The sequence below is a fragment of the Mixophyes fleayi genome, chromosome 1 (genome assembly GCF_038048845.1).
Source record: "Mixophyes fleayi isolate aMixFle1 chromosome 1, aMixFle1.hap1, whole genome shotgun sequence".
Taxonomy (NCBI): Eukaryota; Metazoa; Chordata; class Amphibia; order Anura; family Limnodynastidae; genus Mixophyes; species Mixophyes fleayi.
Window position 1 is genome coordinate 400,620,538 of NC_134402.1, and position 22,605 is coordinate 400,643,142.

The 22,605-nt window shown below is 38.9% G+C and overlaps 1 protein-coding gene across 1 annotated transcript in view; it reads left to right on the plus strand.

Moving 5' to 3' along the window:
* PPIP5K2 (diphosphoinositol pentakisphosphate kinase 2) overlaps positions 1-22,605 on the plus strand; it is a 61,382-nt gene that overhangs the window by 18,428 nt on the left and 20,349 nt on the right. The window contains 19 exon segments of the mRNA XM_075181421.1: positions 959-1,113; positions 1,702-1,803; positions 2,017-2,178; positions 3,266-3,387; positions 3,796-3,897; positions 4,478-4,564; positions 5,397-5,476; positions 5,653-5,758; positions 6,323-6,408; positions 10,047-10,172; positions 10,933-11,054; positions 11,332-11,514; positions 13,753-13,894; positions 14,178-14,401; positions 15,628-15,755; positions 17,407-17,521; positions 20,311-20,418; positions 20,935-21,051; positions 22,126-22,299. Coding sequence (XP_075037522.1) covers positions 959-1,113; positions 1,702-1,803; positions 2,017-2,178; positions 3,266-3,387; positions 3,796-3,897; positions 4,478-4,564; positions 5,397-5,476; positions 5,653-5,758; positions 6,323-6,408; positions 10,047-10,172; positions 10,933-11,054; positions 11,332-11,514; positions 13,753-13,894; positions 14,178-14,401; positions 15,628-15,755; positions 17,407-17,521; positions 20,311-20,418; positions 20,935-21,051; positions 22,126-22,299 — 2,441 coding nt within the window.

The window sequence follows — 22,605 nt, forward strand, 5'->3', positions numbered from 1 at the left end:
TTTTGATTGTTGAATCAGAACGTCCTCTATGGCGTTTACAGATGGATCAATCACAAGGTTTAATCTTTGATTTTGTTGCTTGTTGATATAGATAGGGACTACACACGTATATAAGCCATCAGATTCTCTGAATATTATGCTTAAATAATAAGTACATTTAATTAGTTCATATATTAAGTACTTCTTCTTTTGGACTGTTTACCTTGAAAAGAAACAAATATGAGAACAATTCAGACATGGAAAATAGTGCTGCTTGAACACATCACGTTTAAATTGCACGTGATAAAAGTGGCAGCTGTTTAACATTCCTTGTTAAGTAGCAGCAGCCATCACAATCATAAAATTATGATAGCAAAGACATTCAGGTCATTTTAATGTTAATCAGGACTGCTGGAACCGGCATAGAGCTGTCATCACTCGGATCCAACAATTTAACTTTGTGATATCATAAGTGAGATGATTGAACATGTTGCAGAAAGCTGACTTTGTTGTCCTGAGCGTATCCCGGTATAGAACAAATTGCACAGTTGTTTTGCATTGTATGGTGAAAAATGATGATCGGAGTTGCACAAAAAATATATTTGCAATGCAAAGAGACAGACTATAGAGAGATATGTATTTCAATAGAATTTGTTGTACTTGAACAGCAGCAGTGTCACAGTAACAGCAACAATTTGGTATATAATATTCTGTAGCCGTTATTTCACTTAACCAGTGTTTCATGAAATAACTCCTTACTGAGCTGAGAAGATAATTTGATAGAATTATGTAGGATTATATGATTTTGTTATTTTAGCCAGTATTGCTAATTCTAATAAACTGACTTTATTTGCACACTGGGGAGTATTAACGTAATTGTATCTGGAAGTGTGAGGGGTTGTTTAAGCATTGATAACATACATCTAGATATGTGTTTGCAAACTAGACAAATCCTCATCACGGTTTTTGTGTTTTCCAGAATGTAATTTAATAGAAGGTGAGGATCATGTTGAGGTGAATGGTGAAATTTTCCAAAAACCCTTCGTAGAGAAGCCAGTCAGTGCTGAGGATCATAATGTTTATATTTACTACCCAACATCTGCCGGAGGTGGGAGCCAACGACTATTCCGAAAGGTGAACTCCACTCTCCAATGTGCTGGACTTGTAGTAAAATGTCTGTTTCCTTCAATTTGTAGGGCATGGGCAGGTGGGTGCAAGCTCAATATGTTGCCATGGGTCAAATTGCAGATTGCAATGGAAAATGCCAAAACTTTCCATGGTCCATGGCTAACCCATATTTTCAGTAAAATTTTATTCAAGTAGTATAATTTGCACTCTTTCTCATGTTTGTGAGTCTTGCAACCTCCCCCCCTACCCTTTTCTCTCAGATAATTCCCTCCATCCTATCGGTACCAGTCATACACCTGTCCTACCCTGTTGGCTTCTCCTTGCAGCGCCACATTATTCCCCTGAGAGGAGTGGGACACTGGTGCTTCCTGGACTCCTTGTGCATCAGCCACAGGAAGCAGATATTTGTTCTCCTCTCATGCCGCCACTTTGTGTGTAGTGTAAACGGTGGGTTATTGTCACATAACCACAGATACGCTGTGTGAATGCTGCCATTATAAATTTCAGTTTTTTCTTCTTTAAATTCGTCAGTCGTATCTCAGCCGTCCCTCATGTGTTTTTTTTTCTTTTTTCTTTTTCTTTTTCTTTTTTTAGATTGGCAGTCGTAGCAGTGTATATTCACCTGAAAGCAGTGTGAGGAAGACTGGTGCATATATTTATGAGGAGTTTATGCCCACTGACGGCACAGATGTCAAGGTATTTTAAGTTCTGCTCTTTCACCCAAAAAAAAAATTCCATCATCTCTAAAATAAGACCATTGATAGTATGATTATTATTTCAGTCTCTACTGAGCTTTAGCTTTCTCAGCCAGAAGATCTGGTTCTGAATGAAGCTCCTCATGATGGTAAGGTCTACACTGTACATATAAGCTGTCGCTCCTACTTACTGCTTTGTTTCTGTGTAATAAAGGTGTACACTGTGGGACCAGACTATGCCCATGCTGAAGCTCGGAAATCTCCTGCTCTGGATGGCAAAGTAGAGAGAGACAGTGAAGGGAAAGAAGTTCGGTATCCTGTCATCTTAAACGCCAGAGAGAAACTAATAGCCTGGAAAGTGTGCCTCGCCTTTAAGGTGATTGGTTGTACTGTGTAAATGTGACTGCGTCATGTTTGTGCCAAAAATTCATTAAAGTTGCAGCATGTTGGACAAGTCTCTTTATACACTGATCTGGGCAAGTAACTGCTACATAAACCCACAATTACCAATGCCTCTCTCAATTCAAATGAACCTAAAGTACTTCAGAAAATGCAAACTTTTCAATAATGTACTTTTTTTTTTTTTTTTAAACCATGCAAAATACATGTGTGGTTGCCATGAATTCATTAATCCATTGTCTACTTAAGGACTAGCTGGTTATAAAACATGCAGAGCTGGAGGATGTCCTGTTTTGGTGATTCACAGGACCTTTAGTAACGGAGAGGTTTACTGCTCCGATATAGCTCTTGAGAGCTCTTACATGTAATACCCACTTGAAGCTAGAAGATGTTATTACCTTTTCATAGATCATTGTTACCCATTATATACAGCTATACACACATGTGTTGGAAGGAAGTAATCCGGTCTCCTGTCCCTTTCGCCAGTCGTGGCTGATTTCCTTATCTCTGGACCCATGCTCTTAAATTAGCATTATACTCCATCTTTAAATCTGTTGCCCAAACTACTTCCAGGATATTGGACCCTGAAGACTTTTACCACCTCCAAACCAAATATATGGTCTGTGAGAGTAGGACCCAGATCTTGGGAAAGCAGCCCTGCAGTGATCAAAGACAGAGCTCTTTGAACCTGGCTGTGGTGCTTTGCGCTCTGGGACACTAATGACTTCTGGCAGTGCACTGCACTCCTTAGTGTCCCTCCAGTACTAATTGGCCCTGCACAGCCGCTCTCCAATCCCCAAGTGAAGAATACAGTTGCAGCAGCCTGAATACCACCAGTCCCCCAAGGTTCACACTGTGGGGCTCCCAGCATTGGCTTCACCTCTTCCCAAAGTTGACTGTGGTGGGTGCTGCATGTTATCTCTGTAGCAGCACTTTAAAAGCCATCTAAGTCTCTTATTAGAGCTTAGTGATGCTCCTCTAGGTTAAATCTACACTCTGTTCTGTCCGTTAATTTGTCTGATATAAACATGTGACTTACAATGGGGGTTTCTTTTTCTTGACAGCAAACTGTATGTGGTTTTGATTTGCTGCGTGCGAATGGCCAGTCGTATGTCTGTGATGTTAATGGATTCAGCTTTGTGAAGAATTCTATGAAGTATTATGATGATTGTGCAAAGATCCTTGGGTAAGACTGTATTTATTTATTTCTGCATCTGCCATACTGGAAATGCAGTATCATGATCCATCATATTTATATATATTTTTTAATTCTTGCGGAAATTGTGCAATTAAATGTAATCCTTTAAACTTTTTTCCCTTGTTTTTAATTTATTTTAAAATACAGACTCTGTTGCCTTGTATTAACATTTGTTTAATGCTTTTCTTTTCAGTACCTCTTAACTCTCTCTTGGTGGTTATCCCTCCCCAATGTCAGTAATTTTTCATAGAAGAGGACATTCAACTAGATGTGTGTTTTTGTTTTTGTCTTTTTTTTTTAGCATAGACTGATTCTGGCTTATATAGTCTTATTGTAAAATTGTAGGGAATTATGTATATGTTGTTAATCATACTACTCTTGGCTTTTCTATTTCAGAAATATCGTCATGCGTGAGCTTGCGCCTCAGTTTCACATCCCCTGGTCAATACCCCTAGAAGCAGAAGATATACCTATAGTACCTACAACATCGGGAACAATGTAAGCAAGTAATGAAATAAGTCTCCCGTTAATCATACTGTAAAAATCACGATTTATTATAAATGATAGAAACAGATGTGTCTGTGTGCAGGAAGGGGATGCAGGGCTGTAAAATTATACTTCTATTATTTTTTTTATTAATCTTGCAGAAAAAAAAATGTTTTTATTGTTTAATTTAAAAAGCCGCGTGCGCCCAACAGTCAGTTTGCTTCTCACTGGGTCACCATGATCAGACAGTACAGCCTTTATTCGGACATACAATTCTGCCTATGTGTAAGCAGCATGAGAGGCATTACTATTTGTAGAGCAATAGATCACCTGTACACGCATATATTACAGATTTGGAACACTGTCTATGGGGAAATAAACCCACCACGATTTTCATAGCTTTTACCTTTTACCTCCATCATTTCCTACTGGTCTCCTTCAAGTTTTTTTGTTTTGTCACCTCACGTATGAAGAATAATCTATAGGAAATATGAGCGAGGGAACATGGCACTGGTGATTCCCAAGGTAATCATGGTCCCAACCAAATACTTAGTAAAGCTGCTGCTCACTCCTCCTCTTCTTTTCTTTTAAGGATGGAGCTCCGATGTGTGATTGCAGTAATAAGACATGGCGATCGGACACCAAAGCAAAAGATGAAAATGGAAGTAAGACATCAAAGGTAAAAACTTCAATCACTTGCGTTAATCAGTGTTTTTACACTAAGGGGTAAATGTATCAAGGCTTTGAGTTTCCCACCGGTTTGAAAAAGTAGAGATGTTGCCTATAGCAACCAGTCAGATTCTAGCTGTCATTTTGTAGAATGTACTAAATAAATGAGGACTTGAATCTAATTGGTTGCCATAGGCAACATCTCCTTTTTTTAAACCCGCTGGAAAATGGCAGCTTGATACATTTACCTCCTAAGTGTCTGCAGGATTAATTTGCTATAATTTGTTTGCTGCCGGTTTAAAGTTTGTTTGCTTTTTCTCTGCATGGGTTGGTAATACAGATGAGAAAGTATCCAAAACTTTTTGTGAATAAGACATTTAAAAATAAGCCTGTTTGCCTTATAGCAAGGTAATTGGATGCAGTATTTGCAGTCACCTACATTTACTGGTGCTTGGAGTTCTGCTGTTTGAGTGGGTTGTGCTCTGAGAGTCTGCATTGTAGCTTTATAGAGACATAAGTGTCTTGTGGTCATTGGGGTGGAGTTAGGATTACTGTTTACTCAGGAAGTGTTGTTATATCTGAACTCTAAAAAGTGTTGCAGCATTTTCTATCCTTTCATTGAACCCATAATTTTTTTTTAAGGTTATAGCTGTCTTTTAGCACCAATAATCATTGCCTTGTGTTACGTTACAAACATTTGTTCAAAATGTGCTACAAATAAAGAAATACTAATAACCTATTTTGTGTTTTGAGCTAATCTTAATTAAATGTGTTTTATTGCATATGTGCTTTCTACTTGTGTCTGGTAACTTCTATACTTAAATGTATTTCCCTATTTCAAGGTTCTTTGACCTTTTTGAAAAATGTCATGGTTACAAGACTGGAAAATTAAAGCTGAAAAAACCAAAGCAGCTACAGGCAAGTGGGTGTTTTGAATCCTAATCTCGAAAGTGCCTAATCTGGGGTTGGGGTGGGGGACAACTTTATATATACGGTACTTTTTTTTTTTTTTCTTGCAACATGGATGACAGATAAAACAAAATAATTGGTCATCTAGCCTGACCGTAAGACTTTGTCTATCTTACATTGAATAGGAAGTACTGGACATTGCGAGACAACTTCTTGTTGAGCTTGGACAAAACAATGATTCTGAAATTGAGGAAAGTAAAGCGAAACTTGAGCAGCTTAAAACCGTATTAGAGATGTAAGTACAGATGGTTAAAATGTCACTTTTTCTTTGCACTTAAGCAAAGTACAATATTTCTGTATTAATCATGACCCTGTAATTATCTTGGTTGCCTTATAATCAGTGATGGGCAGCCTTTAGATCGCCACAGGTTGTGAACATTTTTCCACCAGATTTCCTCTTGATTCACTTTATCCACTAACCAATTTACTATATTCATAATACAAGTCTAAATGGTTTGAGCTCCATGGGGTGGGGGGAGAATTCAATTCCCCACAATGTGCCGCCAAACATGACAGTATTGTCCGGCTATACTCTTTTCCGCGTACTATGGTACCCAAACATTGCTGATCTTTCTGCACACCTCTATCAGTGAAGATACATCGCCTCAGACTTCTATCACAAATTAATTTCCCTTTTGCATATGCCTGAGTTTTGCTTTTGTTTTGCTGGGGGTGGTTTTTGTGTGTTCCTACCACCTAAAGCACAACCCCTCCTTCTGAAAGCATAGTTACTTCTTTAATATATATATTTATTTATTTTTCCCCTTGGTTATTTACCAAATGATTGTTTATATTTTAGGTATGGACACTTTTCTGGAATTAATCGTAAAGTTCAACTTACATATCTACCACACGGGTGCCCTAAGACGTCTAGTGAAGAAGAAGGTACCGCATGAGCTCCTAAAGTTAAAATAATTTGACTCACAAAATTCAAAATAAATTATAATTAATTTAAAATACACTGTTCAGTCTTATGCTGTCGTATCACTTACATAGAAAGTACAATGTAAATAGCACTCCTGCACTGTAAGTCCCAAACCGCTATAGCATCCCTCTGCTTTTGTGTGCTGATATATGTCAAAACGATGGAATGCTAAAGCACTGCAAAGCGGCTCTTATGGTGACCTCACTAGCAGTGTATCTAATTATGAAGCCACCCAACTGAAACTAGTATTTCTGCCATTACACTGCCCCCAAAGAGAAGCAAAATAGTGCTTAAGGATTCTCTGGCCGTCCTTCAAAATAGCATAGAGCGCAGGCTGGACACATTTAGTTGAGTATAAGCACACCATTTACTTTAGGCATATTAGCTTAGTAGTACATAGTTGTCGCTATATATTGGTGCCCAAAGTGGCTTAATTTGCCCTTTAGTACACTGGCCATATCATTTTTTGTAGCTAATAGAAAACTGGCCTGTACTAAATAGCTAGAGGTTTAAATGAAGTGTATGTTAGGGAATTTAGAATGTAAGCGCCAATGGGGCAGGGACTGATGTGAATGAGTTCTCTGTACAGCGCTATGGAATCAGTGGCACTATATAAATAAATGGTGATGATGATGTACAATACCAGATTTTCACTGTATATTGATTGCCATGTGCTTTAAAGAGAAGGGTGAATATTTCATGCCTTATTGGGTCCAATTCAAAACACAGCAATATTTCTGCATCTGACTCACAACTGCATATATTTAAGCCCAACGATGGCGTAGAGATGCGGCTTAAAAGCGTTATTTATAAATGTGAAAGTCTTATTACCCTATTCGTGGATAATATAATGAAGTCTTATAAACTCAAATTGAGTTGCATTTTCCATACAAAATGTATTTATATACCAACACCCCCACACCCGTTGTTTACTACTTTATAAATGCAATGGGAATTTTCTTTCTTGCAGTAGTGGAGTGGAAATGACAAATAAGAAATCCAAATAGATGGAGCAACTTGGCATATCAGCAGAAACACTAATGAATGAATTCGCAAACTGCTAATCAGCATTGCCTCAATATTGCTGCTGGTGTCATAATTGCATATCCAGTTCTGGCAAAAGATACACCTCAATGTCTCATTAGGTTGCATTGGGGAATGATAAATATGCATATACATGTACTTTTTTTACTTGATACCATATACACAGTTGCAACTGTTGTTTTTATGTACATGCCTTTTAATGTACTTTGCTTAAAATTGCCACATACTCCCCTTTTTATTGTTCCAAAGTCCTTGTTAGATGTAACTAAATATTATAATCCCTACACAATAAAACTGTAGGTAGTGGAGCACTGCAAGGACCGTCATCTTGCCCCATTTAGGGCATTCCCTGGTTGTAAATGACAGAGCAGGCAAATTGGAGACACTAAATTTGCTCATAGCCTGTAGATGAGCACTTATAACGATGCCTTGCATGTGATTAACTTTGTTACTAGGCACAGTAAATAAAATATTCATTTGAATGTCTAGTGCGGCGGTTCCCAGGGGTGCCGCGGCGCTGTCACTGGGGTGCCGCGGGCCAGCCATAAAAACAAAACACAGAAACTTACCAATCCGTCGGGCGCCGGGACCCAGCAGCCTCCTGTCTCCCGCAGCTGTCACTGAATATCAACGTCAGTAACAAGCTGCTGGGAGAGAGGAGGCTGCTGGGTCCCGGCGCCCGACGGATTGGTAAGTTTCTGTGGTTTTTTTTTTGGTTTTTTTTTTTTATGGCTGGTGCCGAGCAGAGTGAGAGGGATCGTGGCAGAGGAGGAGAGCAGAGGATGGTGATAGATGGCAGAGGATAGTGACAGATGGCAGAGGATAGTGACAGATGGCAGAGGATAGTGACAGATGGCAGAGGATGGTGACAGATGGCAGAGGATGGTGACAGATGGCGGAGGAGGAGGAGAGATGGCAGAGGAGGAGGAGGAGGAGAGATGGCAGAGGAGGAGGAGGAGGAGAGATGGCAGAGGAGGAGGAGGAGAGATGGCAGAGGAGGAGGAGGAGGAGAGATGGCAGAGGAGGAGGAGGAGGAGAGATGGCAGGAGGAGGAGAGATGGCAGAGGAGGAGGAGGAGGAGAGATGGCAGAGGAGGAGGAGGAGGAGAGATGGCGGAGGAGGAGGAGGAGGAGAGATGGCGGAGGAGGAGGAGGAGAGATGGCAGAGGAGGAGGAGGAGAGATGGCAGAGGAGGAGGAGGAGAGATGGCAGAGGAGGGGGACAGCGGGGCAGAGGAGGGGGACAGCGGGGCAGAGGATGGTGACAGCTGAGCAGAGGAGGGGGGGGACAGAGGGGCAGGGGAGAGGGGGACAGAGGGGCAGAGGAGGGGGGGACAGCGTGAGAGGGCAGAGGAGGGGATAGCATGTGAGAGGGCAAAGGAGGGGGAACAGCGTGACAGAGCAGAGGAGGGGGGACAGCGTGACAGAGCAGAGGAGGGGGGACAGCGTGAGAGAGGGCAGTGTGTCTGGATGCAGAGTGCCTAAGGGCAGAGTGTCTGGATGCAGAGGGGGCATTTTTGCATACAACTAAATAAGTATTTCTGTCCTGACCTATATACTTATTACAATTTTTTGACCCAACTACGTCTAAAACAGGACTGCTCAATAATTATTTCAGAGGGGTGCCTTGAAAAAATTTGGAGACTCGTAAGGGTGCCGCGAACTGCAAAAGTTTGGGAACCACTGGTCTAGTGTCTTTATAATTTATTGTTAATTGGTGTTTTTTTTTATTTTTTATTATCATGGTAAGTGACTTGGGGAAATGCAACGAGTGCCTCCTTACAATTGGCTTTATAATGCTACGGAAAATGTTGGCGCTATATAAATGAATGATGATGATAGTTCCGGACTTTGCTGGCAAGTGATCAAAATAAATTTTGTGCTTAGCAGGGAGATTAAGGTATCTTTTTAATCTAATGTTCACTTTGCTTGTGGTATCTACATTATTTATTCAGGAATCTAGCGCCTTCCTCAACTTCTTCTCTATGGAGATCTGGGATAGTGCAAATACATGTGGAAGATGTAGAAGATAGGACAAGGATAGCCAAGGGTCCTGTAATAGTGTTTATAGGAGGGCCATTAGAAAGCCACACGTTACATAGAGTTAAATTAATATAATGTCCATGCTGAAATACACTAGATGGGAATTAATACTAGCTGGTGGTGTCACTGACTGCATAGTTATGCATGACTGCAATATATCCTGATACAGTCAAGATGGCTCCCTCCATCTGCAGCATATTTAGAGGGCTGGCTAATGCATTTGTTTCTGCTTCTTTTTATATTATTTAAAAAAAAATCGATGTACTGCCAAATAACACTAATCTCAAATGTGAACTACCTGGACTTGAACTACAGCAAAAAGTAATAAATATATCTCTGTACTAAAGGCACATTAACGTGTTAACCCTGTCTGTCCTGTGTACTCCATAAATAGGCTGAAGAGCGTTCTAGGACACAATGCAATGCTGGATCAGTAAAATCAACGTTTCAACTTGTATATATATATATAAAAAAAAATGCCCGTATGTACAAATCCATTGCTTTATATTTCAGACTGTCGAAGAGAAGAACCATCATTGCTTTTAGTCCTAAAGTGGGGAGGAGAATTGACCCCTGCAGGCCGTATTCAAGCAGAGGAGCTTGGAAGGGCATTTCGGTGCATGTATCCTGGAGGACAAGGTAATATATGCAAGCTCAGCGTAAGTTAGATAATATTTAGTTTTAATGAATGGCAAATATGCAGAAGATAACCATTTGCTGAATGTCCAGAGTAAACTTCCTGTGGCCTAGTGGCTCTGCAACTTTTTGTTTGTTTTTTGGCCTGTTTATGGCAGTCAAATGCTTCAGTGGCGAGCCCTCGTTGTTTAATCTGAATGATCATGGGTATAAGGGTTCCATGAAGCAGCAGGAAAAGAGTGATTTGGTTCCTGCCCTCCCATCACCTACACACATTTGCTTGAAATTAATGCAGTGCGGTTAATGCAAAGTGGGATGTATGGGGGTAACCATATGATACCATGAATTCCCTGTGTGGTGGGTGCCCAATAGCAGTGTAGAGGAGTTTTGAGATCAGCTATGCACTGCCACTAAAATTACTAGATTCCGTGTTACCAGGATCTGGAGGCAGCTTGTATGCAAGTATCTACCACACCAGGGACGCTGCAGTGGACATCACAACTTTTATGTTAGAACTGTGGAGATGTCTGCATCAGGAGCAATGATCCGATTCTTGCTCTGTTATCGGCACAATCTATCATCTTACATTGATTAAGCCAATGTCTGAGCCATCTATTACATTTATTTTTAAGTAAAAACACATTAATATGGTTTAATTGTACCCAAAAATATCCAGTATCCCTCAAAAATGTTCAGCCTTTCTAAAAACACACATAAACCTATTATAAATCATGTATTTAACTACATATTGTATGTTTTCTAGGAGACTATGCTGGGTTTCCAGGGTGTGGCCTGCTTAGGTTACATAGTACTTATCGACATGACCTTAAAATCTATGCATCAGATGAAGGCAGAGTCCAGATGACAGCTGCAGCTTTTGCTAAAGTACTATTTTTTTATTTTATTTCTTTCTTTCAAATTTTATGTTTTTCCTTTTAGTTTAAGAGCAATTCTAATTTTTCTTTTTTTGTGGAGTAAGCTAATTGGATGGAATTAGATTTATGTTTAAATTAACTTATTGCTTACATTGATGTAAATTTGCATGTGTACTGTTTGTGCAACAGATTAAAGAATGTCCGGTCTCTGTTTATGCAGGGTATCAACATAGGATCATTAAAACAGATGACACTACTGTTTGTAATGCTTCAATTCTCATTCTTAGGGCTTGCTGGCCCTGGAAGGAGAACTGACCCCAATCCTTGTTCAGATGGTGAAGAGTGCCAATATGAATGGCCTGTTGGACAGCGACAGTGACTCGCTAAGTAGCTGTCAGCATCGCGTTAAGGCAAGACTCCATGAGATACTTCAGAGGGACCGTGACTTTAGTGCTGATGACTTTGAGAAGGTAACCGTGAAACTCGGAGAGGAAAATATTGTATTACCAAGTCATTTTATTGATTTTTAATACAAAATCTTCCATGTGGAATTGTGCTGGTTTCATTTGAAGCGATCCTGCATTGACACAATATTTTTTTCTTTACCTTTTTTCTTTCCAATCCTCCGAGTAGCAGAGGCAGTGTTTTATCCCAGTGTGCCCGCTGCAGTATTCCCTATAATCTGGTTTACAGGCAGTTTGCCCACATAAACACGTCACAGAAATCTAGGGGACTCCTTCACCCTGCTAAAGTCATTTTCTGTCCTACCCAACATGTTGGTGATTATAAAGTTCTCGCTAGTGGCTAGCATACAAAGCCGAACCCTTTCCAGTGAATAGTATATAAAGCAGACTTAATTCTGATGGCAGTCCTTTCAAAGATGTACTTATTACTCCTAACTAATCTAACCACACTCCCAGCACAAGGGCTAACTACAGATACTAAGAGATCGGCAGTGAAAGGAGTGGTCTGGTGCTATCAAGGTTAATACTGCCTGTCTTCTAGCAGCCAGTGTCAGACTGGTGTACTTTGGGCATACCAGTAGGGTTTATTGTAAAGGTTCATCCTTGATTTAAAAAAAAAAAAAAAAAAAAGTGTTGTACTTATTATTATTATTATTGTTGTTGTTGTTATTATTATTTTCCCCAAAAACATCCCATTTTATCATTGTGCATACAATATGTATCCAGCAGTAACGACTAATATTGGGCCCAGGGCATTATCAAAAATGTGTGTTGTGTGCTTGTTTTCTCTATTGTGGCCATGGTTTTACACAACCGGCAAAATCTATTTTTTATTTTAGAAGGTTAAATCCAATACAATAGAGCCCCATCTGACCAGTATTTAACAGACACCGCATTCTAGTGACCCCATATACAAATACAAGAATCATTCTAGAGTCCACTATACGATACAAAAAGCATGCTATTGACTCGTATACAATACAGGGAACATTTTAGTGATCCTTATACTATGCAGAGCTTAAATCTGTGGAAGCAAGGCAGGTACTTGCCGTTCCCTACTTTTGGTGGAAGCGGTCATAAATACTAGACTAGTCAATACAATCCCATAGATTGTACGCATGCGAGCAGGGCCTTCTCACCTCTTTGTCTGTTTTACCCAGTTTGTTTATTAGTTTATTATGTTTGTCCCCAATTGTAAAGCTCTACGGAATATGTTGGCGCTAGATAAATAAATGATGATGATGATGATGAATACTGCCAGCCATCCACCAATCGATGCCAAGGGGTTTACAGAACACTCCTTGGTATATGGCCAATGCAGTAGTAGTCTTAAATCATAAATCTGCAATGGGAGAAGGAAAGAGCCTAGTCCAAAGGGGTTGCAGTGATTTTTTTTAGTGTTAATTCGGCTAACTTTAGCTATAGCTAATTGCTTTCAAGGTGATAAAACTAACTTTAGCTTTATATGGGTATTGTAATCATACATTTGTCTACTTTTCTGAGCAGCTTCTGACATTTCTTTTACTTTGTTTCTCTTGTATACATTTTTGGGGCAAACCACATTTGTACCTAGTTTTTGCCTGTTTGTAAAAGTCAATTTAAAGTCCAGTCTACTTCAATACCAACCTCCTATTAATTTAAACATTTTTTTCACCTGAAATACTGCTTGGTACACCCTCATTTATGGTTTAAGTGAATTATGGGAGCTCGTAAGACCTCATAGTGGAGAATTATCTATTAATCCTTTTTCGGGCAAAAAGTAGCCCCTTTTTAAATGCTCCCTCTATACCCCTTATATCTCATTTCAGAAATGCTAATCCACACTTCTAAAGATATGCCCTCAATCTGACTAGCTCCAACGGACTAATGTAGACTCTGCCATCTTAGCCCACGCACCCATGTGCATGATTCTAAAACTTTGTGTCGTTGCACAATACAAGGAATAGGATGTCTCCAAGAAGTAGTCATGCCACGTTTTTTGACTTTTATTTGTAATGACTTCATGTTTGAAATCCATTTTTTTTTTCATTTAAAGTGTTAAATTGTTATGTAAAAATATAGCTCATGTTAACAAACTTGTTCTGTGAAATTGCAGCTAAGCGTTGTCATTATTGTCCATTATAGTAAATATAACAAAAAAAAATGCACAAACTTGATTAAGTTCATTGTTTCTTTTATAAGTGTATCAAATTGTAGTTTTGTTTGTGCTGTAATAAAATTCTATTTTTGTTCCATCTTCCATAGCTAACTCCCACTGGAAGCATTTCTCAGATTAAATCAATGCAGATTATAAAGAATCCCGTTAAAACCTGTGACAAAGTTTACTCTCTCATTCAAAGCCTGACGTCCCAAATCAGACAGAGGATGGAAGACCCAAAATGTGCCGGTAATGTAACTTGGGACATGTAACTTTTAAGACTGAGAGAATGTTAAAAAAAATTTCTGTAACCTTTGAATATTCAGTTGTAATTCGCAGTGACTGGAATACATCCATCTGTTTGCATGATAAGCCAGCTATAATTTGAAACCAATAACCTTAATGGTTTATAAGCTCTCGCAGTTGTTTGTTGCCATTTTTCCAACACAAATTAAGTCTGTAACGAGCACTTGAATCATTTCTCATTTTGTAATGAACACATATCTATGTATTACATGGCTTCCCCTTGCAGATATTCATCTGTACCACAGCGAGACCTTGGAGCTGATGCTACGCAGGTGGTCCAAATTGGAAAAAGATTTCAAAACCAAAAATGGAAGATATGACATCAGCAAAATTCCTGACATTTATGACTGCATTAAGTATGACGTACAACATAACTGCTCACTGAAACTGGAGAACACAATGGAATTGTACAGGCTTTCCAAGGCGCTAGCTGATATTGTTATTCCTCAGGTAACTTTGTTCAGCTACATCATCTGTATACTGACAACATTAATATTAAACGATTGGCGTGTGTTTCAAAACTGTAAGACCTAGTTTGCTGACTATCTTGGTATGCATGGTCTGCTGTCCTGCCAAAAATGGTCTCTGTGTTATACACTGGGGGGGAATAGAGTTGGTGTAAACCAGTTCCTTCAGTCTTAGGGCATGCCATCTGTATGGGTAATCTACTTATCACATTGGCAGCACGGTGGCTCAGTGGTTAGCACTTCTGCCTCACAGCACTGGGGTCATGTGTTCAATTCCAAACCATGGCCTTATCTATGTGGAGTTTGTATGTTCTCCCTGTGTTTGTGTGGGTTTCCTCTGGGTGCTCCAGTTTCCTCCCACACTCAAAAAAAAACAACATACTGGTAGGTTAATTGGCTGCTAACAAATTGACCCTAGTCTGTGTCTGTCTGTGTATGTTAGGGAATTTAGACTGTAAGCCCCAATGGGGCAGGGACTGTTGTGAATGAGTTCTCTGTACAGCGCTGCGGAATTAGTGGCGCTATATAAATAAATGATGATGATGGGCAGACCAGGTAACTGAAGGAGCAGTCAATACCTAGGCAGTCTGCTTCCTTCAGCCTAAACTTGGAGTACAGAAATGAACCTATCTGGGAGCAGGGGTAAATCCAATCATTGTAGCCTGACCTAAAAAAACTTTATTGACACAGCCATCATTTGTAACACTGTAGTGTTACACCATAAAATTCAAATATTAAAATTATAGTAACAGAGCAAAAACACTTAACTTAGATCACGTGACACAGAATTTTACATTCCCTTTTTTTTTTTTTTTGTCCCCTTAATGCTAGTCACTTAGATTTGAAAAGCACTGTGCAGGGTAGGTCACTGGGAGTGTTTAATAAATGTACCAAACAAGGTAAATATGATGGGGCTGCTGATGGTACATTATTTATGAGTTACATTTTTCTGACAGGATTAATATAATATACTGGAAGGTTCCAAAATGCCATTGAGATTTTGCAATTCACTACAACTAATATTAATCATTGTACCTCTATCACTCTGCATTATGTAGCAGCATGGTTAAAGAGAGGGTGTGGGATTTTTTTTTTTTTTGTTATTTTTTTTTTTAGGGGGTTATTTTTATAAAGTCATTTGCTCCGACACTCTCTTTCGTGCTAAGCCGTAACTTTTTTTTAATTAAGAAGTTGTTCCTTGTTTTCTAGGAATATGGAATATCCAAAGGCGAGAAACTAGAGATTGCCAAAGGTTACTGCACACCTCTTGTTCGAAAGATTCGCACTGATCTACAGAGGACTCAAGATGACGACACTGTAAATAAACTTCATCCACTGTAAGAAGTATTATTAATCTGTTTATTTAACAAGTCTGTGAAGTATTGCACTGCAAATGGGTTCACAATTAGCCCAAATTCAAAATCATTTGGTAACAATTCTCTGTTATTTGTATTATTTATCACATCCACGTAACCTGACCTGCAAGATAACTATTACTAGCTTCTTCTGTGACACAACACAAAACATAGCATGTTCTGTTCTTGGTAACATTTTGGTGCTTTATTTAAAAACTTCACCCTTAACTGATGTGAGTGAGTTCTCTGTACAGCGCTGCGGAATCAGTGGCGCTATATAAATAAATGGTGATGATGGTAGGACTGCTGCAAGTTGTCAGTATCGCAGTGTGAGCCTATCGGGGTATTTTGAATTATTTAGCTCTTGAACATAAGGTGTTGATTCATTACAAAAAATAATATATATATATATATATATATATATATATATATATATATATATATATATATATATATATATATATATATAATTATATATATATATATATATATATATATATATATAATTATATGTGAGACTTTATATAAATAAGTCTAAGTAGCCGGAGCCACAACTCTGTGCTTCCTTATTATGCTATTATCTCACATTGAATAGCAGCCTGTCTGATTTCAGCTTATGAGCTATTTTGTATACACGTGAAAAGTGTGTGTGTAATATATATATATATATATATATATATATATATATATATAATTTTTTTTTTTTTTTTTTTTTTTTTTTTTATTTCACACAAACATACAATTGTGTTTAGCGCTGTATATTAAGCAGTTCTGGTACGGTTTCCTTGGGAAGTTGAGCTTACAATGTGTATTTTGGTCCTGGGCCAGAGAGAGACAAAGGAGGACATTTATTAAAACTCCTACAAAAAAAAAGTGGAAAATTACTGCACACATCACATGACCTATTTATAAATGAAAATGCACTTTTTTTTTTCTGGGGGTAAATGTATCAAGCTGACAGTTTTCCGTCAGGTTTGAAAATGGAGATGTTGCCAATAGCAACCAATCAGATTCTAGCTATCATTTTGTAGAATGTATTAAATAAATGATAGATAGAATCTGATTGGTTTTTCAAACCCGCCGGAAAACTCTCAGCTTGATACATGTACGCCCTGGTCTGTCTGCTGTGCTTCAATTGACTTGTCTAACTGCAGCTGGAGCAGGTACTGGAATTTGAATACGGTCCGCTAGCCTCTACGGGACATTAAAAAAAATAAATGAAAAAACTGGTGCAAAGGAAATATGGTTATTCATAAATTGCTTTTAATTTTCTATACTGCACTGGGAAAATGACAAACATATGGTTGCTATGGACAACAACTGTTTTCATAAATGTCCCTTATTGTCATGGTTACATGACGAGAGTACTTAATCTTTGAGTTACTTCTATAAGTCAGATTAAGTCGGGATGGATAGTATTACTACAGAGTAGTTGAGGTTGATTTTTTTTTTTGTGGTTGATTACATTTTGTGGCAAAGAACGTGTTGGTTCAAACAATAAGAAATATTTGGAACCCTAGTAAATAAATGTATGATTTATATCAATAATATTTGTGCAGAGCGTGCCCTTAATGTATAGTGAAACTAGAAAAACATCCAAGAAACCTTTTCAATTTCAATTTCAATATTCCAGATATTCCCGGGGAGTGATGTCTCCTGAACGGCATGTACGTACACGTCTGTACTTTACCAGTGAAAGTCATGTACACTCGCTGCTGTCCATTCTCCGATTCGGGGCACTCTGTGATGTAAGTAATACAGATTTATTTGCATAAAATAGATCTATGTATTCACAATGCTTTCTGTATTTTTAAATATTTAAACCTGCTATTACTACTATGATGATGGCCAATTATTTTAAAGCGAGACTAAAACCAGTACAGAGTGAGATGCTACCTTTTTCTTGTTTGTCAGGATTTCGTTAATGATGAATCATTTATGCGTTGCTGATATGGCAATATTTTTACAGATTTCATGACATCGGAACTGAAAACAGCAATAAGTGCTGTTTTGTTTATTATGCTTGTGGCATTTGCTATACTTGCATTATTATTATACAATAACAGTTACTTTATGTGAAATCCGTATAGCAAGTTCCAATGAGAAAATGTTATTGTAAAATGAATGTAGGCCAGTATATATTTTTACCCATTCATTATTTTATAGTAATAGTAAGCATCTGTTCCCATTCCTTGAAGAATGCCATGAATAATTTGCATGGAAATGCATTTGTCAAATTAATAAACCTGTAAAATAAATTCAGAAATTCCTCAGACTTTAATGCTTAAACCAAATACTGTAGTATGGATGTGGAGATGAGTGGCCACCTAGTGGTGAGAGACGGGAATGAATGTGCCTTGTAACTATATCATGGTATAGCAGGTATGTGTAGTAGTTGACACTATTTGGTACATAAATAGGAGCTGAGTTGCTATGAACAGTATAATCTTAGCTATAAAAACCATATATGACATCTTTCTGATGAAGGTGAATGAAATGAGGAATGTGTGCATGAAGTGGTATAATATCAGTGAAAATTGAACAATGATTGCTAATATTTGTTTGGGTATTAGAGTACATCATAGTTTTGCTATTTAGACCACAATTGTCAGATTTGCTATTGGGAGCTGCCTATTTTGTTTTAAAACAATGGTTCACTGATACTATTGGTCCTTGTAGGACAGTACATGTGTTGACAGTGTTGTTAACTAAGCTTATATGTTACATGTCCTTTCCCATTGCAGGTATTGGAAATAAAAGGTTATTAGAAGGGAAGTTGCATCATAAGATAGTTTATTTGAATTTTCTCATCTTTACACGAAGGATCATTTACAAACTTCCACGGCCTGTCTCAGCCTCTTCTTTCTGAGGCCCGTGGCAGTGGTGGAGGGCTGGAGGCCCTATTATTGCTGAGGGTCAGGTTTTAACTAAGCAACTTGTTGGAGTGAGCTAGTTCTCCGCTGGAGAGTTTCCCTTTTTGGCTGCTGGACAGGAGGAGGAAGAGGGGAATCTGTAGCTTGGAGCTTCTTCTGTGCGGGAGGGGATGCTCCTATGGCGAGGGAGTGGCTGGTGTATGGAGGGTTGGGGCTGGAGAGATGTTTCTATGCAGTACTCCTCAGGAGATCTTCAGCAGAGCCAAGCAGGGGTCTCTCTCAGTTCTCAGCCTGTCTCTCAGCACTCATCCCGCATCTTACAGCTGCCTCTCTCTCTTAACAGCTCTGAGCACATCTCTATGTGTTTTTTCTCTCTCTCAGCCTGTTTCTCTCACAGGAGTCTCCCTCAGCTCTCGGTCTCTGTCAACATATCTTTGTCACAGCTGTCTCTAAGCTCTCAATCTGTCTTTTGTAGCCTGTCTCTCTCATAGCTGCTTCTCTCAGCTGTCTCTCTAACCTCTAAGCCTGTCACTCTCTGACTGACACTTATATCTCACAGCCTGTCTTTCTCATAGCTGCCTATTAGTCTCTCTCTCCCTGTGTCCCCCCTCTCTCCCTGTGTCCCTATTATCTCTCAGTTGGAGTATCACTCGGCAGGGGTTGTCCAGGCATAGCTGGTCAAACCCAGAGAAACAGATCAAGCAGCCAGCCTTCCTCAGACACATAACCACTAAATAAAGACAGGTCTGCTGAGCAGAGTCTGCTGCAGCTCAGGATGTGCACACAGCCTGTCACTGTCTCACTGCCTCAAGGTGGCCTCAGGAAGACATTGGCCTATCCAGAAAAGCCCTGTTAAGGTCTATGGCCAATCCGCCTCAGCCTTAATCTTTGGAGCTGCGCAACACAGCTTTATGTGTGCGAGATGCATGCTCACTTCATGGTCTGTGAAAACAGCACTATAAGAATAAATCTGCTACTAGTTTTGCAGGGTGACAAATGCTCCAGAAAATGTGCCTGGTAAAAACATTAAAATTCAAATGAAATGCCCAGCTTACTGCTATATTAAGACCACCCCTTCTATTAATTTGAACTTATAGTTTTCTCCTAAAATACCTTCAGGAGAGTGAGGGAACATTGGGACTGTCTGTATTATATGTAACTGTTTTTGTGAACTTTTTAACAATGGAACAGATTGGATTGTTTCACTGAAGTGTAACTGGAAGGTGCTCAATACATCTCTCTATAAGCTTATGGGTGAGGCTGCTCTTGTGTCTAATCGGCAAGGAATGCCCTTGATGGGCCCACATCCTCCCTTTGGCCAGTGCAAATTTTTGCCTGCCTGCTGGTGCTTCCTTGTTGGCCATCAAATACATGTGCTTTCTGGTAAAAAGGTGCCTTTTGTATTGAAGTGGGTCTATAATATCTCAAGAAAAACATTTTTGTGCTGTGGTTTTATACTTTACAAATGGCCTTCGTTGAATGGTACACCTTGCTCATGTCTGCATGAAATGTTGGCTATGCTTTACCTATTGTAATAGAAAGCATACAAGTCATTAAAGTGTTCTTGTACTGCAAGTTACTTTTTTTTACAATGTGCTGACTACTACATTACATTATTTTAATACTATTTTAAATAAAGCATATATTATTTGATTATTTTCTAGGTAACAAAGGATGAGCAGTGGAAGAGGGCAATGGATTACTTAAACTTTGTAAATGAACTGAATTACATGACTCAGATTGTGATTATGCTTTATGAGGACCCAAATAAGGTGATTTGTCTTTGAACGTTAGGTTTGTATTACACACACCCATGCATGAGGACTTTTTTCTTTTTGTTAATCAAAGGAGCCACAGAGTGCTCTTGTAAATATAACCCCCATCCTACCTGTAATAATGTGCGTCATACTTATTATATAGCATTTATCTGTACTGTAGCAGATTCTGCTACTGTTTGGGGAGCTGGGCATATGCGGTCCTATATCTCTGGCTGGCTCCCAGCTCTACATCACAAACCAAGACGACAGTAAACCGAGTATTATGATTATATGACTATTCGGTGGGGGCCAGCTATAGAGAGAAGGCTGCATACACCTGGCCACTCGATGGCAAAAGCAGCAGTACAGGCAAGTGATGGATACACTGTCTGTATGTAGCAAATGGTTCTATGTGCATAATAGGTAATTTTAGGTCTGTATTGCTGGTATGCCATAGGGTAAAAGGTAGATTAAACCTTTAACAAAGACTACAGTGCAAACCTTCCTGTTGCTTTTTAACTCCCTATATAGGATCTATCATCCGAGGAGCGGTTTCACGTTGAGCTACATTTCAGCCCAGGTGCTAAAGGTTGTGAGGAGGATAAAAACTTGCCTTCAGGATTTGGATATAGGCCAGCATCACGAGAGGTTTGTTTAGTCCTATATGATTGCCTCTTGGCTAATTTTAATGTTTTTTTTTTTGTTTTTGTTTTTTTTTATAGACCTGTCATATAACCAATACATTAGTGTTTCTGACAAAATCTGATAAGATTGTGTTATGATCATGCTCACGCTTTTAAGTTTCATAGCTTGGTTTAAATCTTTTATAATTTTTGGTAAGAATAACTGCACTACATTCCACTGGCATACACCCAGGTATATTAGCCATTGCTTGCTTCAGCATTCATTCGTTCGCAGTGCAGGATACATTTGTTTTCTGAAAATTGGGCGTTCGAAAATGTGACTGATTCTGAATTAGTTTGTTTTTTTTACCTCACTTAACATTAGGCAAACGGGTAATATGGTATAGCTACTGCCACTAATGGGTGGACAAAAATAGACCTCCCTTTCCTTACATTCAGCTAGTCAAGGAGGAAGGCTTTTATATAAACACACCTCCCTCAAACATCGGGCAGGTGGGCATATGTCGTTCGCCCCCGTAGTGTGAGCTTTCTTGGTCTGGGTCACTGGACAACATGCATTTAATTTCCTTTAAAATGCTTCTAATAGAATAAGCCTGACCTCGCCCCCCCCCCCCCCCCCCCCAGGTTACAATTTGCCAGCCAGCCCCTGCCCTCAAAGTGGTCACTCCCCTTCAGTTGGCCTTGGATGACTGAGATCCTAGCCAAATGTGAGCACCACAGGGGACTGTGTTCCAGCTCTTCAAACCGATACAGTTATTGTGAGTGTTTTACCATAGCAATCATCACATCAGGGAGTTTAAGCCAAGTTCCCTGGGTTTCCATGCAGTATGAAGATACTGAAGTACAATGTAGTAAAGCTGCAGCTTGCTTATAAATTCATATGTCACCAAGATTTTTTTTTTATACATTTCTATTTTTGCTTTTGACTCTAATCTGGTCTTTAGTAATGGTGTTGAGTATCTGCTTTGACCAATGTTTTATTCTTTTGTAAATGTTGTTCAATTTTATGAGGTCGAAAGAGACACAACGGTAAGTACACTTCACTCTTTATGCTTTTTTATTTTCTTTATAACTGTAGAGTGAAAGTTCTAAGAAGCACATTCACGGCAATGACAGTGATGAAGAATCCTGTGTGTACAGAAGAGATGAGCCCGACAGAGCCTTGGTGATGTTTAAACCTATGGTGTCTGATCCTATTCATATTCACAGAAAGTCTCCCTTACCTCGCTCTAGAAAGATAGGCTCGGTGGAGGTAAGAGCTTTGTCTTTATCACAGTATCTGGGGTTTACTCTCCTTGTTCATGAACTTTCCTTAAACATAAATTTAATTCTTGCTCCCTTTAATGTGGCTTGTTTGCAAAAAAAAAAAAAAAAAAAAAAAATTCCATTGTGTTTAGTGGTCAGATATTTGCTTATTGCATGAATGAAATTTGAAATAGTATTAGAAGCTGCACATTTCAAATTACAGTTATTTTCTATAAATAAAGTTACAAAACTACATTCATAACGTAGTAGTTTATTGTTGCCCTTGAACTTCTCTTGTGTTCCCTGACTGGTT